This window comes from Mesoplodon bidens (assembly GCF_964165515.1).
Source record: "Mesoplodon bidens genome assembly, chromosome: 1".
Lineage (NCBI taxonomy): Eukaryota > Metazoa > Chordata > Mammalia > Artiodactyla > Ziphiidae > Mesoplodon > Mesoplodon bidens.
In genome coordinates, this window is record NC_138176.1 from 135,250,116 (window position 1) to 135,268,033 (window position 17,918).

Genomic DNA, 17,918 nt, shown 5'->3' on the forward strand with positions numbered 1-17,918 from the left:
TATTAAACGTGAATGACATGAGGAGGCACTAATGAGGGAGGTGGCTTGGCATGAAGGGATTTTAATTTGAAGCTTGATAAGATATGGATTTTGACAATACTGGAATTAGCTTGTTATTCCCCTAAGAGGCTGAAATCCCAGCTAGGTAGCTCCATTGCAGGAATAAAGGAACAATCATGTCCTTCGGGTATCAGCTTTTTAAAAAGTGAATTTTAAGCAGCATTGAAAGGAATGTTATTCTAATAACATTATTATTAGTGTTATTCTAATCCCTTAACAAGCTTAAAATAAATAAATAAATAAATAAATAAAACAGCATCAGTGAAAGAAAATTTGTTCCTCAACTTCTTAACATTGTAGCTGATCATCTGTTCAGAAGGGAAGGAATCGAGGCTCTCAGGATAAACACCCTCACAAACTATCAAAGACAGCCGTCCCCAACCCCCTTAGTGGTCCGTGGTCTGTTAGGAACCGGGCTGCCCATTAGGAGGTGAGTGGCGGGCGAGTGAGCGAAGCGTCATCTGCCGCTCCCCATCGCTCCCCATCGCTCGCATTAACGCCCAGATTATTCCCCAACCCACACCCCCACACACCCCCCCATCAGAGGAAAAATTGTCTTCCATGAAACTGGTCCCTGGTGCCAGAAAGGTTGGGGACCACTGATCAAAGACACCCATGTAACCCCCTCATGAGCACAAAGTTTCACTCACAGTTAAGTTTGTGACTGAACCGCTTATTCCCTGAAAATATTTTTTTTCCTCCTGGTTTGATGTTCTCCCAGGCTTCTTATGATGAGGAGCCATTTTTTTTTTTTTTTTTTTTAATATCAGCTGTTATTCTTTTTTTTTTTTTTTTTTTTTAGATGTTGGGGGTAGGAGCTTATTTATTTAGTTAGTTAGTTAGTTATTTGCTGTGTTGGGTCTTCGTTTCTGTGCGAGGGCTTTCTCTAGTTGTGGCAAGCGGGGGCCACTCTTCATCGCGGTGCACGGGCCTCTCACTATGGCGGCCTCTCTTGTTGCGGAGCACAGGCTCCAGACGCACAGGCTCAGTAGTTGTGGCTCACGGGCCTAGTTGCTCCGCGGCATGTGGGATCCTCCCCGACCAGGGCTCGAACCCATGTCCCCTGCATTAGCAGGCAGACTCCCAACCACTGCGCCACCAGGGAAGCCCAGGAGCCATTTTTAATTTTTTTATTTTTCTACTTTGCCAAGGTGAATTATGGAATCAGGCAACTGGAAGATTAATATAGGGGCACTGCATCATTTACCACCAAATGATCATATCATTTCCCCCATAACAAAAAAGGATGAAGCCTAATTATGGAATAACCCAAAGAGATTTCTTCCTACTTTTTGTCATAAGAAGCAATGCTTTCTAATTTATTTTATAGAGGAATGTAAATGTAAAAGTCTACATTAATTCAAAGTTAAGGTATAAAATAATGAATTTTAAGCCAGGCAATGAAGCTCCTAGAGGTTTAAAAGCCTCACATGACATATCTGCTATAGTAAGGATTAGAGCTTAAACCTACATTTTCTTTGCAACTGTATATATTTGGAAGTTGGCTAATTATTCAGTGACTTTCTGAAATCTTGAAAGACTGTCAAATAATAGAGCAGAATACAAACAAGACCATCTTCCTCGATGATCTCTAAGAGTTCTCAGTTATCTCTGTGCCCCTGAGTTCTCAGTTATCTCTTACAATCAGGGCTAATGGCACACTCCAGTGTCAGCTAGCTTTAAATGACCTCTAGAGAGTCCTTCAAGTTCTGTCTCTAATATTGAATTTTATAGGCTATTAATGCCTTTTCAATTATATCATTAGCTATTTCCCTGCATAGCCATAGCTCTTTTAAGAGATCAGATACAGAATGCTGATAAGAAATCAGTTTCTGTCCTTTATTAAACAATAAGATTTAATCACTGAGGGACTTCACATATAGAGAGAACAAACATCAAGGGCTTACTCTAAGTCAGAGCCCTGCAGTGTCTCTAGAGCAATGTCATTTGATTACTAGATAGTTTCCCCTGTTTCCCTTTCTAGAACTCTCCAAAAAGGATAGATCTGGTTTTGTAAAGAATCAGCATGTCCAAAATCAAGCTGGTTTCCTTCCCCCAACACAAACCTGCAGCAGCTTTCACCCCGTCTCCCATGCAAGAAATGTCAAGGTCTTTCTTGACTTCCTCTCACAAGTCAGTTGCTTCCTGAGGCCTGATATATTCTACCTCTTAAAGATCTCTCAACCATCCCTTCCCCTCTATTTAGGGTGACCATATGTCCCTGTTGTCCAAGGCAATCTTGATTTATGCCTATGGTCCAGTGTAATTATGAACACTGCCCCCTTTTGCTCACAAACTTATCCAGGAAGGGCCAGAAATGATACAGTCCATTCCCTCCAGCCCCATGGCCACGACTTACTCCAAGCTCTCCTTGATTCCTGCCTGGATGGTGGTAGTAGTTGACAGTAGTGGGTGGTAGTAGCTGCCCAACTGATCTTCCCTTTCATCCATCTACTTTCAAACTTTTTAATTGAGTGCTAATTCTGAACCACACACAGTGTTGGCACCAGATTGGGTTTCCCTGTAAGGCTGTGCAGTTTGCACACTGTTCAGGGGTGCCCAGCCCAGGGAGCAAGTGAGGCCAAAGTTCAGCCCTCCCTCCACCTGCCAAGCCATGCACCTCGGTGGGGTGCAGGTCCTCTTCTCAGGAGAAAGAGGGTCCTTTTTCTTGGCACAAAGGCGCCAGCTGCTTGCCAAGTCTTGTACCCTCAGTGCCACATCTGCCTACAGTGCTTTTTTTCAACTCTGTCATATTTAATTCTGCATGCTCTTGTAAGTCAGCAAAATATTCCATATATCATTTAAGTTGTCACTTACTTTTTTTTAACATCTTTATTGGAGTATAATTGCTTTACAATGGTGTGTTAGTTTCTGCTTTATAGCAAAGTGAATCAGTTATACATATACATATGTTCCCATATCTCTTCCCTCTTGCGTCTCCCTCCCTCTCACCCTCCCTAGGTGGTCACAAAGGACCGAGCTGATCTCTCTGTGCTATGTGGCTGTTTCCCCCTAGTTATCTATTTTACGTTTGGTAGTGTATATATGTCCATGCCACTCTCTCACTTTGTCACAGCTTACCTTTCCCCCTCTCTATATCCTCAAGTCCATTCTCTAGTAGGTCTGTGTCTTTAATCCCGTCTTACCCCTAGGTTCTTCATGACTTTTTTTTTTTCTTAGATTCCATATATATGTGTTAGCATACAGTATTTGTTTTTCTCTTTCTGACTTACTTCACTCTGTATGACAGACTCTACTCTACTCACTACAAATAACTCAATTTTGTTTCTTTTTATCCATTGTATATATATGTGCCACATCTTCTTTATCCATTCATCCAATGATGGACACTTAGGTTGTTTCCATCTCCTGGCTATTGTAAATAGAGCTGCAATTAACATTTTGATACATGACTCTTTTTGAATTATGGTTTTCTCAGGGTATATGCCCAGTAGTGGGATTGCTGGGTCGTATGGCAGTTCTATTTTTAGGTTTTTAAGGAAACTCCATAGTGTTCTCCATAGTGGCTGTATCAATTTACATTCCCACCAGCAGTGCAAGAGTGTTCCCTTTTCTCCACACCCTCTCCAGCATTTACTGTTTCTAGATTTTTTGATGATGGCCATTCTGACTGGTGTGAGATGATATCTCATTGTAGTTGTGATTTGCATTTCTCTAATGATTAATGATGTTGAGCATTCTTTCATGTGTTTGTTGGCAGTCTGTATATCTTCTTTGGAGAAATGTCTGTTTAGGTCTTCTGCCCATTTTTGGAGTGGGTTGTTTGTTTATTTTGTTATTGAGCTGCATGAGCTGCTTGTAAATTTTGGAGATTAATCCTTTGTCAGTTGCTTCATTTGCAAATATTTTCTCCCATTCTGAGGGTTGTCTTTTGGTCTTGTTTATGGTTTCCTTTGCTGTGCAAAAGCTTTGAAGTTTCATTAGGTCCCATTTGTTTATTTTTGTATTTATTTCCATTTCTTTTTTTTTTTTTCGGTACGCGGGCCTCTCACTGTTGCGGTCTCTCCCGTCGCGGAGCACAGGCTCCGGACGCGCAGGCCCGGCGGCCATGGCTCATGGGCCCAGCCGCTCCGCGGCACGTAGGATCCTCCCAGACCGGGGCACGAACCTGTGTCCCCTGCATCGGCAGGTGGACTCCCAACCACTGCGCCACCAGGGAAGCCCTATTTCCATTTCTTTAGGAGGTGGGTCAAAAAGGATCTTGCTGTGATTTATGTCATAGAGTGTTCTGCCTATGTTTTCCTCTAAGAGTTTGATAGTTTCTCATATGAAGGCACTGCATAGGCTTCAGGTCGCTTCTGCACTGTGAAAATTACATTACTTCTCAAGTCCATTTCCATCTGAATGCATTTCTCTCCTCTGTATTGACCTGCCTACATTGAAAACCTGATCTTGCCTCTCCCCTGCATCCTTCAACAGCTCACTGTCACCTATAAGTTCCAGTCCAAAGTCCTGGGCATGATCTGCAAAGCCCTTGGTCATCTGACATCTGCCCTCTCTCCAGACTCATTTCCCCCCATTTCCCCCCATCCACACCTTGCTTCAGCTGTGCTGGACTTTTTCCGGTTGCTGGAATGTGCCAAAATTGTTTCCACTGGCTTCATTCCTTTTTACATGCTGTTTATCTAGGCTTGGAGGGTCATCCACATCCCATCCCACCACCTGATCATCTACCTACTGGTGATGATGAAGGAGGAGGGAGAGGGGAAAAAATGAGATGATGATAAAGATGATAGATAATTACTGTAACAGACTATTGAATAGAACAACTTTTCCCTTGCCTGAAAATGGCACTAGCATCCATAACCCTAAACTACAAGTGCTATGTGTCCCCACATTCTGAAAAAGAGCCACCAAGAACTGGAGCAGAATGTTCCTCAAATTTTCCTAAATGGCCCTACCTCAATCAACCCCCCCAGGCACACTAACCCCCTCTCTATATGAGGAGGTTGGGGATAAGAGCCTAGTGGAGGATGCATGGGGTTTCTCCTCCCATTCCATGCCTGTCACCCCCCACCCAAAGAAGCCAAGTAAAGGGGGAGAAGCCAACATATTTGTGACGATTGCAATAAAGGGAGACAAACATTCCATTTTCCAGTTAGCCATCTAACTGCTAAGAAGGATGGGCACAGAGGGACACAGCAGTGTAGGCTGCATGGCACTATGGGTTTCCTACAAATGCCACTGAAGTTTCCTGGCCAGAGAAGTCTTGAAGATGCCCCACCAAGAAGGATGCTTGCCAGGTACAAGGACCCATCAGTGAAGGTTATTGGAGTGTACTATGGGTTCAGGCAGAAGAATTTTGAGCTGAAGTAGGATAGAAGAGAAGGAGCTGAAAGGAAATCTCTCATGTGTCATTGCCCTTCATGTAAAGACCTCCAGGAACATACCTGTAGTCAAATAAGTTGGGTTTATTACCCATCTTAGCAAGAGAGAATGGACTCCATATGGAACTGTTGGGGGTCTCAGTAAGAGGAAGTTGTGAAATTATTATGGGATTTGGGCTTTGGTTGAGTAATTTTGGCAAAGGTCTAAGGAAGCAGGAGCTTGCTCTAGATGGGGAGAATTCTATGATTGAGTATCTCAATAAATCTTATCTATAAGAAAGGCAGACTTGAGCAATGTAAAGCTATAACTGGTAAAGCAGCAGTCTTATTTAGTGAAGGGAGGAGGGTTCTTGGTATTTTGTGGGTGGCACCTTGTGGGGAGGATCTTGCCCTTATGACTCTCAGAGGAAAACAACCCTGCTGGCACCTTGATCTTGGACTTCCAGTCTCCAGAACTGTGAGAAAATAAATTTCTTTTATTTAAGCCACACAGTCTGTTGTATTTTGTTATGGTAGCCCTAGCAAACTAATACAGCAAACTAATACAGACCTATAATAAGTAAAGAGATTGAGTTAATAGCCAGACACTTCCCGTGAAGAAAAACCCAGGTCCAGATGGCTTCACTGAATTTTACTAAACATTGAAAGAAGAATTATACCAATTATTCACAAACTCTTCCAAAAAAGCAGAAGATAAGAAAACACTTCTAACTCATCCTATGAACCCACTATTACCCTGATACCAAAATCAAAGACATCACAAGAAAATTACAATCTAATATCTCTTATGAATATAGATGCAAAAATCCTCAGCAAAATATTAGCAAATCACATACAGAAACATATTTAAAAGGGTTATACATCACTATATAACAAGTGGGATTTAATCCAGGAATGCTAGCTTGGTTTAACATTCAAAAATCAATAAAATAAAATACAACTTTATTGATCATCTCAGTAGATGCAAAAAAGACATTTGACAAAATGCAATACCTCTTCATGATAAAAGCACTCAACAAACTGGAAATAGAAAGCAATTTCCTCAGTGTAATAAGACCATCTATGAAAAACCCACAGTTAACGTCTTAATGGTGAAAGACTGAAAGCTTTCCCTCTAAGGTCAGTAATAAGGCAAGGAAGCTCACTCTCACCACTCTATTCCACGCTATACTAGAGGTTCTAACCAGGGCAATCAGGCAAGAAAAAGAAATATAGGTCATCCAGCTTAAACAGGAAGAAGTAAAATGCTCTCTATTTGCAGATAACATATCCTGTCTCCACATCTAGGCTCTTCGTCTCACCAGAACTGAAGCTGAATGGGTGACAATATCTTCTTTCTTGGAAGGCAGGGGTTGTCAAGTTTCTTTGTAAAGGCCCCATTTTCCTGCCTTTTCTTCTTCTGAATAACCACATCTCTTCTTATTTTCAAGTCCTCCAGATTGGTGTCATCACACAAAGCCCAGGCACCGTCTTCAGTGATTAAAAACCCTACTTGCTCTTCTGCTTGCTGGGCAGTAAGGGTCTCCCCATGCCGCCAAAGGGATTCTACTGTGCCTCGTATTTGCCTTCTTACTGCTGGCTCCAACGCAGGGTTTGAAAAACACTGTGGTATACAGCCCTTAGTGGTGCAGTGTCTGCCCCCTACTCCCCCAGCCCCCCCATACACAAAACTTTGCAGAGCCTGAGGAGGCTTCATCTGGCTACAGAGCCCACCCTGCCCAGAGCTGACTTGATAAGCATCTTTATTGGCTGTCTTCCCCTCTGGCTCACTCCCTACCGCCTCTGCCCCGCCCCCCACCCCCAGTTCGTATGTCCTGACATGGCCTCTCAGGTAAACTACTTGTACTGGAATCCTTGTCTCAGGTTCTGGAGGTAACAGTTATAACAGGTCATGAAACCAACTTAGTGGACCTTGACCAGTGAATTAATAAAATTGAGATAGAACAGGCAATATCAGAGTGCACTCTCTGCATTTGTTTTAGTTTGGGACTGTAGACTGGGTCTCTAAACTCTATTACTGAGAGACAAAGGCAAGAATACTTAGAAAAAGTCTGCTCCAAAGACTTTTCATTGTTTTATAAACAATTGTCATGTCAACACATGACCTTTAAAAAAAAAAGTGCCACTTTTCTAGAATATGCTAAGGAGAGGCCAAAGAATAGGTGCTAGGTTTTCTGGTTAAGAGGGTGCTTCGTTTTTTATTCTGAGTTTTGTGACTATTTAATTTACAACGATTATCCCAGGAAGACTGGTGAGAGTGACACCTATACATTGCTGGTGGCATAGTGAACCGCACACTTTGAGTTAGCAATCCTATACATCCTTGGATTTGTGCTAAGAAAAAAGAACTCAGATGTGACATGCAGAATGACGCACACTGCAGTGTTGTATATTTAATAAACATGGAAACAAAAGTCTGGGTAAGAGGGATTTGAAGAGTCCTTTTTCTTGGAAAAAAAAGCTTTGAAGTTGAGTTTGCAGAGCACTTTTGAGAAAGACTGAGGAGGAATTGTCAGTCGTTTATATCAAAAACCTCACGGAATGACTGGTGAAAACTGGGGTGCTTTAGGGGCCTCAGTGGCACCCCCAGCTGTGCTCAGTTCTCCGGAGAGGTTTGATGGAGGTCCAGCACCACATATTATAAGCTGAAGACAGGAACTGTTCTCGCATGGGTTGCAGTACTCACACTTAAAACTTCGCATAAGGAAGCAGTTATGAGGTGCTGAGAACAGGAGTGGTTGGCAACGGTTTGTCCTTTTAGCTTGACACCCAAGACCACACCGGGCCTGTGGCCAACGGGGACACAAAATCCCCAAGCGGGGTTTGAAAAACTAATTGTTCTTAAAAGAGCTTCCCAAACCGCAGAGCAATCAACACTCAGGTCTCCCAGACTCACGGAGAATATAATGGATTACACATGGGGTCATCTCAAAGCTGTTGTTAATAAGTGTGAATACCCGGGCTGCGAGAGTCGAGGGACCAGAGGGGAGGGAACTGTCTTCACTGTGGGAGAGCCCGAAAGGACGGGGTGCAGTCCTCGGGAGCAGGGGCCTGAGCAGCAGCCGGCGGGGTGCGCTCAGAGCCAAAACCAAAAGCGAAGAGGCGTGAGACGGAGCGTCCCCGGGCCCAGCGGATGCCCCGCCAGCAGGGGCGCGCTTGAGCCCCGTGGTCCCGGGAGGGGCGGTGCGGACGAGGCGGCCAAGCTCTAGCCGCCCGGGGGGTGTGGTTCCCGCGGCCCGGCCGGGCGGGGCGCCGGATTTAAAGCGCTGGCCGGCGGGACGCGGCTCACTCGCGCTCCCACCGCCGCGAACGCTCCCCGCCATGGAGCGGCCGCCGCTGTCCGCCCTGCTCCTCGGCGCAGCCGGGCTGCTGCTCCTGCTTCTGCCCCTCTCCTCTTCCTCCTCTTCGGACGCCTGCGGCCCCTGCGAGCCGGCCGCCTGCCCGCCCCTGCCCCCGCGGGGCTGCCAGCTGGGCGAGACCCGCGACGCGTGCGGCTGCTGCCCGGTGTGCGCCCGCGGCGAGGGCGAGCCGTGCGGGGGCAGCGGCGCCGGCAGGGGGCACTGCGCGCCGGGCATGGAGTGCGTGAAGAGCCGCAAGAGGCGGAAGGGTAAAGCCGGGGCAGCAGCCGGCGGCCCGGAGGTGAGCGGTATGTGCGTGTGCAAGAGCCGCTACCCGGTGTGCGGCAGCAACGGCATCACCTACCCCAGCGGCTGCCAGCTGCGCACCGCCAGCCTGAAGGCCGAGAGCCGCGGGGAGAAGGCCATCACCCAGGTCAGCAAGGGCACCTGCGAGCAAGGTGGGCATGTGCGCTTTCCCCCTCCGACTCCGACCCCGCCCCGCCGGGCGGGGAGAACCAGGTGCCCCCTTGCGGGGAAGAGCCGACTGGGCGTCCGCGGCCGGCGCACCTGGCTGGTTCCCGCGGCTCCTCCCGTGGTCATCCGGGCCGACTCGGGGAGGGGGGAGTTGGCAGCGGCGTGATGCTGGGAGGGATGGGCGACACCTCCCCTTCTCTTTTTTTGGTGGTTTTGAGAGTTTGGTGCGTGCGCCAAGAAAGTGAGGACTTGCAGGGCGAGTGTATGTATAGAAAAGATTTCCAGATACCACAGATTCTCCCGTTCCCAAAGCTCACCCAGCTCATGCTAACAGCTGGCAAGTCGATTCGCAAAAGCTGCCCCCACTCTGCTAGGAACCCAAAAATGTCATTTTCTCTCCATTCTTTCTTGGCTTGAGTGTCTAGAGGTGAAGTCAAGAGATAGGAGAAAGGCGTTTGACGATGAAATACAGTATAAGGACTTTCAGAGAGAAGTTGTTTGTCCCATGTTTGATTGGCTAGATTGTAAGAATTTTAAAAATTGGATTTCATGGTTTCTTAATATTAAGGAAAATAATTCACTTACTGGAAGTTACAGATTCTCAAACAGTAATCTAACTAGCTAATTATTTGTGGGCGAAAAAATACAAACTCTTTGAAGGATGTTTTTATGATGTCATTTGTGTTGTGAACCTTATGACCATTTTGTTTTTCTTTTTCCTTTCTTGTGTAATTTGTCCCCAGGATGCACTGTTCAGCAGGAATGCCTTTGAGGTTATTTTTGATCGTTTATTTTATTCCAAACAAGTCCAAGCTTGCCGTAAATGAAAGGGGAAAATAGAGTCTAGACTTACAAAAAAGAAAAAAAAAGAGCTTTTAATTCTAATGTCTGTTTAGGCAGTAGTTTCAAGGGAAGGTTAGAAATCCAACCTTGGCAGTCTCTCTCCTGGTCCCAGCCAAGGTAGGAAAAAGGGAGAGAAGAGGCAGTTCTCCTGAAATGACAGAAGCAGTTGCTTCTTTAACACAGCTCAGACTTTCTCCAAGCTTTCCAAGTAATTTTTTTTTTTTTTTAGTTTTTCCCAGAAGTCCACATGGCTAATAGGTCATCTGCCACTGATTTCAGAGTTCACTAATTGAAAGCCTTAAATAGTGAAACCAACTTACTGTTAACTATTTATATTATCATCACCTTAAACTTAAATCACAATCTAAAATAATCACACACTTTCCCAACAGAAACAGTCCTTTGGGTCTAATTTATCAGTCATACCATGAAAAGAGAAATGGGCATAGCTTAAGAATTCATTCCAAATATTGACATTTTTCTTACACATTCCAAGGGGACTTTTTCCCCACAGTCTTTCCAAATCACTGGAACTTGCCTTATCAGAGCAGAAGGATAGCTTGGTGATTATTTAAGTATTATCGTCACTTCTAGCCTGTAGCTAGTTTTATCCATCTTCTCTCATGCTATTTACATCTCTAAACCCTCACACAGTGCAATTATAAAATATTGAGACTGATAGTCGTATAGAACTAGTCATATAACCTCATTATCATGAAAACCAGATCCTCAGCATCTCTCCAGACTGCAAACCTCAGGAGGGTACAGACCTAATTTTTCTTTATGTTTGGGGAAAATGTTAAGAGAAATAGCATCTAAAACTGGAAACCTTGTCATAAATTAACCTTTCTTCCCAACCTAAATTTAGAGATAAGGGGTCTAGTGCCTGGGGCCATTTATAGAAGACTGCCAGGCAGAGCAGAAAAGAATGTGAGGTCCACCAGAGTACTTTCCCACAGCAGGGGCTAAAGCCAGATCTCCTAATATATTTCTCCTGGAAGTGTTTTAACAATTATAGAAGCAAACCCGTCAGAGTGCCATTAACTTCTGTGCCATTTAGTACTGGGGCTTTTAGAATAGGAAATGCATTTTCTAGGTTATTCCAGCCTAGAAAGGGGTTCTTCTTCTATCCTCAGAGGAAACTTGTTATGCTTCCTCAAGTATTGAGAGGGAGGGGGCATCATTCCTTCTGGTGATTGGTCTCATTTAACCTGCATTTATTGAGTATCTGTCAGGTGTCAGCACTGTGCTAAGATTCTGTACAGCTGAGGATACACAAAACAGGTCTGGTCTTGTTGATTTAACGAAGTATCCATGCAAGTTACAAACCTACCTCCCAGAGTGCTTGCCCTGGAGCCCTGGAGACACTCTGAATCTTTTCCCAGTCCCTTCTTTTCTGAGGTCAACACTTACCCACCTTCTGTGGAGAGACCTTGGTCTGCTTGCTTTCTGTGCCTCTGTGATAAGAGGCAAAGTCATCTTTCTAAAAAAAAAAATCTATCTAAAAGGTAGTGACATAATAATCTCAAATCTAAAACTGTTATCATTAATTTAGTACCATTAGATCTTACTGAGGTCCCTGAAGTCATGCGAAACTGGAAGAGGAGATTTGAAAATTCAGTTTAATAAAAAGTTAATAGAGACACCAAGATGTGTAATAAAATCTCACAGTTAGAAGAGAACATGGTGCTCCTTTATTCCGGTTCTTGGTTACTCCTTTTGTTCATGGTCCATTATATCTGAGCTTCTTGGCAATCCCTTGTTTCCTTTGGGTCCCATCCCCTCTTCTTCCTTAGAATTAATTTTTATTTGTGGAATCAGAATTCACTCTTAAGGGTCTTCCTTGCTAGTACCTTTAGTAGCAGGTTAAAACTATCTAGCACTTCACAATAACTCTATTTTGGCCTCTTCTGTCCAACCCCCTTTGTGGTCCGGCCACCGTAATTGTTTGCTCTTTGCTGTTGTTTATAATCACACCCTCACTTATCTTTCCACCCTTTGAACTCTTAGCCTTCAAGGAACAGCTGGTGTCACTTTCTTTGTGAAACCCCTTGTCTTTCCCCTCCACACCCCCCATAATGATGTCTTTGTCCTTCTGCAGCTCTGTGTAGGCTTCCAGACTTTTTTTTTATGTTCTGATTCTGTTTATACATTTTGTGGGGGGGGGGTGGAGGGTGTTACTTTTTAAAATTTTTTATTGGGGTAACATTCGTTTATAACATTAGATAAGTTTCACATGTACAATATTATGTTTCTACTTCTGTAAACCCAACAGGGTGCTCACCACCAAAAATTTCGTTTCCATCTGTCACCATACAGTTGACCCCCTTTACCCATTTTGCCATCTCCCCCACCCTACCCCCTCTGGTCACCACTTCTGTGTTCTCTATATCTACATGTTTATTTTTGTTTGGTTTGTTTATTTATTTTACGGTTTTATTTTTTTTAGATTCCACATATGAGTGAAGTCATACAATATTTATCCTTCTCCGTCTGATTTACTTCACTTAGCACAATACCCTCAAGGTCCATCCATGTTGTTGGCAATGACAAGATTTCACCTTTTTTATGGCTGAGTGGTATTCCATTGTGTATATGTATCACATCTTTATCCATTCATGCATGGATGGGTACTTAACATTGTTTCCATATCTTGGCTGTCGTAAATAATGCTGTGATGAACGTAAGGTGTGTATTTCTTTTCAAATTAGTGTTTTCTTATTCTTTAGGTAAATAGCCAGGAGTGGGATAGTAGGGTCATATGGTAGTTCTATTCTTAATTTTTTGAGGAATATCCATACTGTTTTCCGTAGTGGTTGCACCAATATACATTCGCACCAACAGTGTACAAAGATTCCCTTTTCTCCACATCGTCACCAACACTTGTTATTTCTTGCCTTTCTGCTAATAGCCATTCTGACACAGGTGTGTGAGGTGATACCTCGTTGTGGTTTTGATTTGTGTTTCTCTAATAATTAGTGATATTGAGCATCTTTTCATGTGCCTCTTGGCCATCTGTATGTCTTTGGAGAAATGTCTATTTAGGTCTTCTGCCCATTTTTCGACTGAGTTGTTTGTTTTTTTTGTTTGAGTTGTGTGAGCTGTTTGTATATTTTGGAAAATAAGCCCTTGTTGGTTGCATCATTTGCAAATATTTTCTCCTATTCCGTAGGTTGCCTTAAGATTCCTTTAAAGGTCTAGAGAATGGACTTGAGGATACGGGGAGGGGGAAGGGTAAACTGGGACAAAGTGAGAGAGTGGCATGGACATATAGACACTACCAAACGTAAGGTAGATAGCTAGTGGGAAGCAGCCGCATAGCACAGGGAGATCAGCTCGGTGCTTTGTGACCACCTGGAGGGGTGGGATAGGGAGGGGGGGAGGGAGGGAGACACAAGAGGGAAGAGATATGGGGATATATGTATATGTATAGCTGATTCACTTTGTTATACAGCAGAAACTAACACACCATTGTGAAGCAATTATACTCCAATAAAGACGTAAAAAAAATAAAATAAAATACAAGAGTTTCAAACACACACACACACACACACAAAGATTCTTTTAAAGGAATGTAATCGAAAGAACAGGTTAATGTTTCTTCATGGTTTGGGAATTAAATGGAAGGTGCCTGACCTACTGTTCTACAGCTCTTCAGGAGAGGAATTAACAGGCTGGAATTAAATAGCCACAAGGCACATTTAAATTGCACACCAGGAAGAACTTGCAATAAAAGCTGTTGGATACTGTAAGTGCTATGTGAGAGTCCGGAGAATTCTGTTTCCAAGATTCCCTTTTAGGTTATCTCTCAGCTCCATAAGGGAGGAGGGGAAGTGTCTGGGAGAGGATGTTATAACTTTTAAGATCTTTTACACTCTAGACCTACGCTATGGAGTGATTGAGCTGAGAAGACATTTATTTGATGCCCTTAGATACGATTTCCATCTTTCTCTAGAGCCTGCCCTCAGGGTTTATTACAGACTTGCCTTCTAGAAGAAACTGCCTTATAAGGCTCTCTTTTGGGTAGTTTAGTGACAGAACTCCCTTGGATAGGCTCCAAGGCCAGCCAGCCTTCCCTCATTCTAAATTCCTCCCCACAGTGGATAAGATTATGGTGCTTCCTTTACCTCAAGCTACCCCACAAATTATCTCACCTCATCTGTGTTTTTAATTGTAAGATAAATAACATCGTTTTTTAGCAACTGTTTGAAAACAAAAAACAAAAAAACCCTGAATTATTGTCAAAAGAATTTTTAAGCCAGGGAACATATGAGTGTAACCTTTTTTGTAGTTTAGATCCGGGAGTGGCACTGTTAAAAAGCTTTGAGATGGAAGCAGACTTAGGAATATGTAAATGAATGAGTCTAGTTACTTTAGGAAATTTTAAAGATTTCCCAGTGAGTCCTTTACACTTTATGAGGGGGGTAGGAGAGTGGGAGGGACTATAGAAATATCTAAGGAAAGCTTTGCCAAGCCTGATTGGTGTGGATTTTTCAGGTTGATCATAGACCATCACCCCACCAGTATCCCACTCACTACCCCTATGAAGTCTCCAAGAGAAAGTGAGGAGGTTAGGAGAAAAAAAAAAAGGTTGATAATGGAGGGAGGGGTGTTTTATTCTTGACTTAAAATTAATGTGTAAAATGGTTGAATTCTGTTTTACCCCAAGCTGGTTTAATGGCAAATGATCTGGTGCCTTTGAAAATGCTAATCTGTTGAATTGACTTAACCATCCTAGGAGGAAAGCAGGGTGAGGTTAATTAGAAACAGCTGGAGCTAGCAAGAACCCCACCCCCTCAGGGCCTCCACCAAGCAGTGGGTTCCCAGGGAGAGGAGGCATCCATGAAATTGCCTGGGCCCAAAAGCAGGTCCAGGTTGCAAAGTTTGGTGTCTGAAAAATAAGAAAGGTTCAGACCAGGTTAGACAGACCTAGTAACCCACTGTTGACAAAGCCCCGTTCACATGGTCTGAAGTTACTTACAGTAAGAGTGTTGGCAAGGCCAAGGACAAGCCAACATGCTCAAAGTAGAGTTAACCACTATGAAAAAGGAACCCCCGGGCTTCCCTGGTGGCGCAGTGGTTGAGAGTCCGCCTGCCAATGCAGGGGACACGGGTTCGTGCCCCGGTCCGGGAGGATCCCACATGCCGCAGAGCGGCTGGGCCCATGAGCCATGGCCGCTGAGCCTGCGCGTCCGGAGCCTGTGCTCCACAACGGGAGAGGCCACGAGAGTGAGAGGCCCGCATACCGTAAAAACAAAAACAAACAAACAAAAAAAGGAACCCCCTCCAAACCTCAGGATAACATATATAATAAATGAAGGCACAGTGTAGTCTACCTACTTCACAGGATCATTGCGAAGGTCAGATTATAGAATGGATATGAAGTCACTGTGTAAAACTGCAGCACCAAGTAAATGTAAAGAACCATTATTGACTAGACTGTAAACTCCTTTGGGGCCAAAACTCTACATAGTGCCTTGTAGGGTGTGTTAATGATAACTGATGTTTGTGCAGTACTTAGGGTTTCTGTGGATGTTTCCTCCAAAACCTCACAACAGCCTTGGAAGATAAGGGGAATTATTATCCCAGTTTCCAAATAAGGAACTGAAGGTCAGCCATCACACAGCCAGTAACTAGCAGTTCTGGTACATAAATCTAGGAATTCTGCTACAGCCTTGCTGTTCACAGTGTGGCATGTAGACCAGTGGCATCGGCTCTGTGTACATACTGTCTTTCTCTTCTGTAAACCTAAAATTATTTCAAAATTAACAGCTTAAAACAAAAGGGATTCACAAAGTCAAACTCTTGGGTGTGAAAAAGCATTAGGAAGAGCTTAATGAATTTATCTTGCTTCTGTTTGCCTTTTGATGGATTGACAAGGGGGATATGTGATACATTCCCATCTAAACTGCTCTAAAAGAGCTCTTTCAATAGCATAAAAGAGAAATTCTATATGATAACAGCATTGGTATCATAGTTTAATTGGCTTTTTGTGGTTATGTGGTATACCTTGTAATAAATGTCATAATATATTTAGCAAAAAATGGTATGTCTTCAATGAATGAGTGTCTCTGAGGCGCCTTTGTACAGATCGCTGAGCCCAGAGTCTAGAGTCAGGCCTTCCAGGGCCAGATTGGAAATCGGAGAGCCAGTGTCTTTAATTGCAGCCAAGAGGCTCTTATAGATCCAGTATGCTGGGGGCAGCTGACCTGGATATTTTCCCAAGCAGGACCTCTTGGGGTATAATGTTTGTGTGTGGTGTTTGATCACTGGCCAGGCCTTTCTGGTAACTCCAAGCAGGATATACGAGAAAATCACTAAGATAACTGTGAACACACTCAAGTGTGTGCTTTCACCTGAGGTTTTAGCCCTTGAGTGCTGACTGAGGCCTGCCCCCAGCATGGAGCCATCAATATTCCTAGTTGGGAAAATAACATTTACTCCACATCTGAGCTGTAGTTCACTGTAGGTCAGTACTCTCTTCAGGGAATTTGCAGTTTTAGGGACTGAAGCATATTTTTTGTCAGTCAAGTGACAACTTGCAGAAGAAGGAAAAATGCATGTAGGAGTTTGAGAACTCAAGATAATCCATTGTGACTTTCTGAGAAAGAGGAAAAAAAGCACACTTTAATATTCTAACAGGCAGAAATGCAGCTGACTCCAATCACCCTGTTCTTTTATGTTATTTTTCTTGAAGAAGGGATGTCTCCAGCTTTTTTGGAATCTTGTCTTTTTCTGAGTGAGAAAAGCTCAAAGACATTTCATTTACATTAGGGCAGATTAGCAGGCCGGTGGTCAAGTGGTTGAATTGGGAAAGCTTCAGATCTAACATCTGTTCAGCTCTCTTCTGGCCCAGACCTCAAGCAAGGGAGAAAAAGTTATCAAGAAATAGATCTCCTGGAACCTTCAGAAGGTTTTGAAAGAGACCACACAGAAATGAGGCTTTAGGAATTTGTCAGGATAGCCGGAGCCTGCAGGATGCAAAGCCTGCTCCCTTCTCCCTGGGAGCTTTCAGAACTTTCTGCTCAGGGAACGGAAATCCAAAAGTGAATTTCAATAGCAGCTGCAGCAATTACACTGCAGCCCTGGCTTCCGGGGGACACCCCTCAGGAAGCCGTAGAGCGCGTGATCCAGAATGAAGTGCTCAGGCGGCAGCGCAGCTCTGAGTTAGAGGAGGTGAGGCCAGGGATCCGTGCAGCGAGACCGCTTATTAGAGATGCTCAGCCCAGCTGGAGAGGGCAGGCTGGGGCAGAAATGAAGATGCTGCCTGAGTTTTGACAAGTCAGGACTGTGGAGCCAGAGGCCGCTCTCTGCTCAGGTGTGTCTCAGATCAGACCTGCAGAGCAGAAGACAGAAGCTGATCCAGCTTGGCTCTTTCTACACCACAGAGCCTTTGATTCACTAGAAGATAACTGTCAGGGCCAGGGCAGGCCTGTTCAGGACCCAGTCGTGATGTGGGCGGGTTGTCAGCCCCACCTCATCTGAAGCCTCTTTCTTTTCACCTGCTCTGCCTGGCCTGTCATTACACGCTGCCCCTTTTTCCTGTCTGACTGAGTGCAAAGAAATGTGGTGTTCTTTCTCCACCTCCCACCCCTTTCTTAGCTACAGAGCCTGGCCAGCAACTTTATAAATGGTGAACTCTGCTCAGTCTGCTCCCTCAGCTCCATCCCCAGACTCATGAGCCATCTCCTGGCTTCTCCCACAAGACAGTGAAGACGCAGACACTTGGTGTGCCACCCCTATAAGGCAGCCAGCTCGGTCCACATCAGCCAGGAGTTGGCTGTCCCTTCTCTTCTTGATACTCCTTTGGGATGCAGTTTTTCAGATGTCTTAGGAGCCTAATCCCTTCCGTGTT

At 44.3% G+C, this 17,918-nt stretch overlaps 1 protein-coding gene across 1 annotated transcript in view; it reads left to right on the forward strand.

Moving 5' to 3' along the window:
• The first annotated feature begins 8,681 nt into the window (after positions 1 to 8,681).
• IGFBP7 (insulin like growth factor binding protein 7) overlaps positions 8,682 to 17,918 on the forward strand; it is a 78,311-nt gene continuing 69,074 nt past the window's right edge. The window contains exon 1 of the mRNA XM_081226970.1: positions 8,682 to 9,204. Within this exon, the coding sequence (XP_081083096.1) occupies positions 8,730 to 9,204 (475 nt within the window). The 5' untranslated portion in view covers positions 8,682 to 8,729. The remainder of the gene's footprint in view (positions 9,205 to 17,918) is intronic.